Raw genomic sequence first — 5421 nt, 5'->3', positions numbered from 1 at the left:
GTAGAAGAACTTGACTGTCCCACACAGAGTCCTGACCTCAACCCCATCCAACACCTTTGGGATGAACTGGAACGGAGATTGTGAACCAGACCTTATGGTCCAACATCAGTGCCTGACCTCACAGATGATCTACTGCATGGATGGGCAACAGCTCCCACAGGAACACCCAAAATCTTGTGGAAAGCCTTCCCAGAAGAGCTGAAGTTGTTATAGCTGCAAAGCTGTCTGTGTATTTAAAATGCAATGCCATTAAAATCCCTGTTGGTGTAATGGCCAGGTGTCCCAATACTTTTGTCTGTATAGTGCAGTTTATTCCTGTCATTGAGCTCCTTCATTGCACATAGCAGTTTATTTTGAGACAGTCCCACATATGCTGTCCTGTGTCTCTTTTAAGTATGTTGTAAGTATTTTCAGCCTTTAAAGGGTTGATAGTTATAATGAAAAGCTTAAGAAAGGTAATTGTAATTAATCACTTACCCATTGTTAACTGTAAAGCCGGTAAGATGCCCAGAAAAATCCTGGCTGATACTGTTGAAAGACAGACAGAACAGATTTTAAAGACATCAAAGATAAGGCTCTGGGTCCTTTAGTTAGTTTTTAGTCGCCCCTTGATGAACTCACCACTCTCACAATCAGATTTCCCACAGAGATCTGCTGCTCAATCACAGAGGAGGCTTTATACATCAAGCGCAAAGAATGATGAACCCTAACAGGATGCAGACCAGGTAGAGTGTCTTGTTGCAGCAGGTATCAGCGTTAGTCGTTGTCTTGTTGTAGCTGGGCTCATAGATGGAGCAAATCCAAACATTACCTCAAGAAAAAAAGTCAGGCAAGCCAAAACAAACACACGACAGATAAGGAGAAGTAGGGCTGGGTTAATTGTGCTCCACAACAGACGATCTGGCAAAGACTGAAAGAAGATGTTGGCGGGAACACACCGAGGGCAGCTACTGGACAGGTGGAGAATGACAGACTCTGCGGCCAGAGGAGCTGAAGCTGTTCTTTTAAGATTAAACAGTTGCATAATCTTGCTTTAACCCATTTCACACACTTTATCAGTGAAATTAAATCTGCATTCGAGTTATTTAGCAAGAACAGCTATTAACGAGACCGTCAAGAGCACCAAATATCCTGGGTGTCCACCTGGCGGCTGTCCGTCTTGAACTGCAGCGGATAATGAGAGCAGCTGAGGGGATCACTGGAGTCCCTCACCCATCAATCACGGACATTTACACCAAGCGGTGCATCCGCAAAGCAGTCAGCATTGCAGACGACACCAGTCATCCCTCAATTCAATTCAATTCAATTCAGTTTATTTATATAGCACCAATTCACAACAAAAGTTATCTCATGACACTTTACAATTTGAGCAGGTCTAGACCAACTCTGAAATTAAATTGTAAAATAGAGAGAGCCCAAAATTCCCCCTTGAGCAAGCACTTGGCGACAGTGGCGAGGAAAAACTGCCTTTTAGAAGGCAGAAACCTCAGAGCAGACCCCGGCGACATCCCTCACACACACTCTTCAACTGTGAATATCCGTGCACATATACATATTTTTTTTTTTTGTATGTTTCATTCATTTCACATTTTTTATTTTTCATTATTGCTCTATGTACTGCAAATATAGCTGTGGCATAGAAGTATCTTGTGATCGGGGGGTCGCCGGTTCAATTCCCTCACCGAATGGGCAGTAAAAATTTGAGTGATTAATGAGAAAATGCCAAATTCAGTGTGTGTATGTAAAAATATATACACTGTCAATAAAGCTGATTCTTCTTCTTCTTCTTAGAATGACAAATAAAGTAGCTATTTTAGTCTCATGAAGAAGCCACTTCTGCATGTTTCTCTCAATCTTTGTGTGACCTGAGTGTATGTGCTGTCTGACAGTCAAATACAGTTCCTGTTCTACAGAGATCCCTCATGTATTTCCACACATTTCTTTCTCCTTTAATTAATTATTCAGATGACAAAGTATAGTGTGTCATGGTTAATATGCTGTCCGTCATTTAGTATTCAAATTAAAGCAGCGAAACAACACTAAACTTTACTGTTCAATGTTGTGATTAAGTGTTGCAAAAAGTGAATCACTAAAAAATGAATTAGGTATCAAATAGTGTTTCATACAGGCTTAAGACATTAGAAATCATTGTCAGATAAAGTGCATGATGGTTAACGTGTGGAGTAAGATTGGTTGAATTAGAGTCCAGGGTAACTGTGTGTTACAAAGCACCTTCCTTACACAAATTATCAACAAACAAGAGCATCAAAGAAAACAAAAATGTTAACCACTTGGCAAAAATGAATTCACCCAGAACAGACATTTTTGTCACTTTATACTTTACATCTTTATGCCCAATTCCTGGCTCAACATACTAGAAAAATTCTTGGTAACCAGTAGTAAGTGCAGCTTCGGCAGAGGTAGAGAGCGCTCAGCATTGAGAAATCAGTTACAGACATGATTTTTATCCAGTGATTAAATCTACAGCATCTCGGAGCTCAGCACGCATCCGCTGGAGCTGCCCAAACGAAGGCTGCGACAGGTTAGCCGCGTTAACTCGAAAACAGTCTCAACAATATAAAACAATCATTGAATCGCTCAAATGTGCTTCAACCAGATGTGAAACTGTTTCACTGCTGCATTTTGAACTCTGCTGCTGTTTTATCAGATCAATTAAAAGGCGGAATTGAAACCTGAATCTCGGACCAAAATTAAAAAACAAACAAACAAAAAAACAGCATCAGCAGTAAACTCATCATGCGCAGCCCCATCAGATGCATCCCGCCTCCTCATTTGTTTTGGTCATCTCTAGACATTGTCGTCGGGGTCGGCTCGGCCACACAGGTAGGCGATTACGAGGGTGCAGCAACCGCCTATCAGGGACACACCTATGAGGATGTAGACCAAGGTGGTGATCCAGAAAGCAAACAGGTACAGCGTCTTGTCACAATAGGGATCCACATCTGTTGTGCTCTTGTCGTAATTAGGCTGGTAAATAGAGTAGATCCACACATTACCTAGACAAAAAAAGAAACCAACGGAAAGATCAGATTCACATCTACAGGCACAGGTCTTGGTTTTATGCCAATGATGAACAGAGATAATGTGGCAGAAGTCAAAATCTCCTGCATAGAGAGACATCTAGTGGCCCAAACATGTCACTGCAGGGTGTTAATTCTCCATATGAGAAGAAGGCACATAATTGATAAAACTGAGGTGGATAAAAACCTTTAAAAACCCAGACAGATGACAGCCAAACACAAACAATCACAAACTACGTCTTTGACCACAGTACTGTCAAATAGGCTAAATGTCACTTGCACCATCATGCTTTCCCTTTGTGGGCTCATTCGTCAGTAAACTCACCAGCTATAAACCAGCAGAAGAGGAATAAGGATATCAGTGAGTTCCAGGTCATGCAGAGTCGACTGAGTGGGTTGGGGTTTGCATCTCTGGGCTCCTGGGCGCATGGCAAGCAGGAAAGCAGTGTCAGCATCAGGCCAAAGACTCCCGACACTATCAGATAGATGGGGATTAAGTGCTTCCGCGGACAGTCGTTCAGGTGTATTGCACCTGTTGGAGGGTTTGACAACAGGAGACAGTGTAGCTGTCAGGCTATATTTTACAACATTCAGGAAATACCGGTAATTTATCCATAAGTGCTGTAGGACGTTTCAGACTTCCTATGGCATCTAAAAAAGTAGAAATGAAATGCGCTTCACTCACCGATTGCAATCTGAGCAATAGGAATGACACAAACTACCAATTTCGAAATCACTGCAACAAGAAAAAAATACATTTAGACAACAGCACAGACACTTTCAGGATATTTTGTGCACTGTGAGAGGGGTGCTCGTGGCTCTGATGGTCACCTAGTACTGGTGTCGGGGGTTGAGAAGGGCTGCCAATGCGACGAACCAGCCTTGTGGTTGACATTGTTGCAACGAGGACTCGCCGACCCTGCAGAGGAAGAGGAGGCACGTGTGAAGAATAACGTTGTTTACGTTGTGAAAAAGTAAAAAGTGCACACACCGAAGGCCGACAGTTCTCACGCAAAATGATGTTTATCAGCCGAACCACAAAGCACAAACGAAGGTTTTAAGTGTGCAAGGATAATATGTAGGTTTTAGAGGAGGGAGGATGACGTTCAGGTGATCTTTGTGGAAAAAAATCCAAATCTATCAGCAACTATGTTGAATACGTTGAAGAGCCAAAATGATAAATGTGTTCATAGAGAAAAAGATTGGCACAATAATCAACCTTAATCACTCATATGAACATCAAAACATCCTGCTGTAGCTCAAAGCACAGTGATCATGATACAGAGCATCACAGGGACACCTCAGGGGAACTTCTTTAAAATTTTCAATTTCCTTTCAGAGCCACATGAGACGTTACGCAACTGTAAGAGTTTCACTTTGACACACAGTTGTTTTCTTTTGGGGGGTGGGAAAACTTTTTACTTTACTTGATGTCAACACAAGCTGAACGCATGGTGACCAAAAATGAAAGTGGAAACACCTCGTACAAGCATATGGCTCATTATTCAGCTCGTTGAGACTGATGAAATCAGGTTTAACCAAACCAAACCAAACCAAACCAAACCGAATTCAACTGTGAGCGTCCTGCACAGGCTGAAAATGCGCATCCATTTTATGTTCCCACACTGCAGTATTTTTACTTTAACTAACTGCCTTACAACAAAGAGGTTTGACTGCATTCCCAGCAAAGCCAGTCCGACGAATATTCCAGGAACAGCAGCAACCAGAGGCGATACGTAAATTTACTTTACATTAAGCGATTTAAAAAGACTCAAAACCAACAACAGGTGACAAAAAAAGGACTCTGAGTACTTTCCACTGAGACAGGTTTCCAAAGCAACACTTACATATATACGAAACTCTGCGAGATATTTCTTCCATGGTGAACAAATGCTGACAAACCAGAAGAAATATGCGACCTCGCCTTGAATTTTACAGCTCCAACTGCGCACGCAAACAACGCACAGACATAAAGCCAACTTCTGGGGTCTGACACGCGGTTTCGTCGGCAAACAAAACCGCACAAAGTCTCCACAAAGTCGGAGTGAAACCAAGACTTCAATGCGTCAACTGTTGTTTTCTGCTTACCAGTGAGTGAATACGCTGTGATGTCTCTGCCTGCTGCTGGAACTCTGAGCCTCCGTCAGGCGCGTCTTGAACGGAGACAAACCTCCACCTCTCGGGAGTGCGCATGCTCAGAGAGGCGTTCACGCGGCAGCAGCGTGAGTGTGAAAAATACTTGTGTGATGTGTGTGTGGCTTCATCAAGCGCCAAGATTTTAACTTTACACACAGTAGTTCATCACGATTTGTTTGTTGGTTATAATTTGTCTCATTAATTAAAGTAAGTGAGGCTGTCAAATAAATGTGGTGGAGTAAAA

At 42.4% G+C, this 5421-nt stretch overlaps 1 protein-coding gene across 2 annotated transcripts; it reads right to left on the bottom strand.

Annotated features, from left to right (window-relative positions):
• Positions 1–1528: 1528 nt before the first annotated feature.
• Positions 1529–5254, bottom strand: LOC124054978 (transmembrane protein 272-like). Of its 2 annotated transcripts, none has more exons than XM_046381551.1 (5): positions 5130–5254; positions 3873–3960; positions 3727–3777; positions 3367–3573; positions 1529–3017 (listed from the first exon to the last, which is right to left on the bottom strand). In XM_046381551.1, exons 1-5 carry the CDS (start codon positions 5232–5234, stop codon positions 2809–2811), a joined length of 660 nt encoding a protein of 219 aa, XP_046237507.1. In that variant the 5' UTR covers positions 5235–5254; the 3' UTR covers positions 1529–2808. The 2 variants fall into 2 exon arrangements, with proteins under 2 accessions (XP_046237507.1, XP_046237508.1); XM_046381552.1 differs by lacking the exon at positions 5130–5254 and adding an exon at positions 4889–5038.
• Positions 5255–5421: the final 167 nt, after the last annotated feature.

This window comes from Scatophagus argus, chromosome 23 (genome assembly GCF_020382885.2).
Source record: "Scatophagus argus isolate fScaArg1 chromosome 23, fScaArg1.pri, whole genome shotgun sequence".
NCBI classification, from domain to species: Eukaryota; Metazoa; Chordata; class Actinopteri; family Scatophagidae; genus Scatophagus; species Scatophagus argus.
Note: the sequence above shows the minus strand (reverse complement) of the source record. Positions and strands in the feature narration are given on the sequence as shown.

Excerpts from the sequence above, each read along its gene's own strand:
- LOC124054978 (XM_046381551.1), bottom strand. The coding sequence starts at position 5,234 with ATGCGCACTCCCGAGAGGTGGAGGTTTGTCTCCGTTCAAGACGCGCCT. Across the intron at positions 3,778-3,872 it reads ACCCCCGACACCAGTACTAG|TGATTTCGAAATTGGTAGTT; the intron begins GTGACCATCAGA and ends TTCTTGTTGCAG. Across the intron at positions 3,018-3,366 it reads CTTCTGCTGGTTTATAGCTG|GTAATGTGTGGATCTACTCT; the intron begins GTGAGTTTACTG and ends TTTTTTGTCTAG.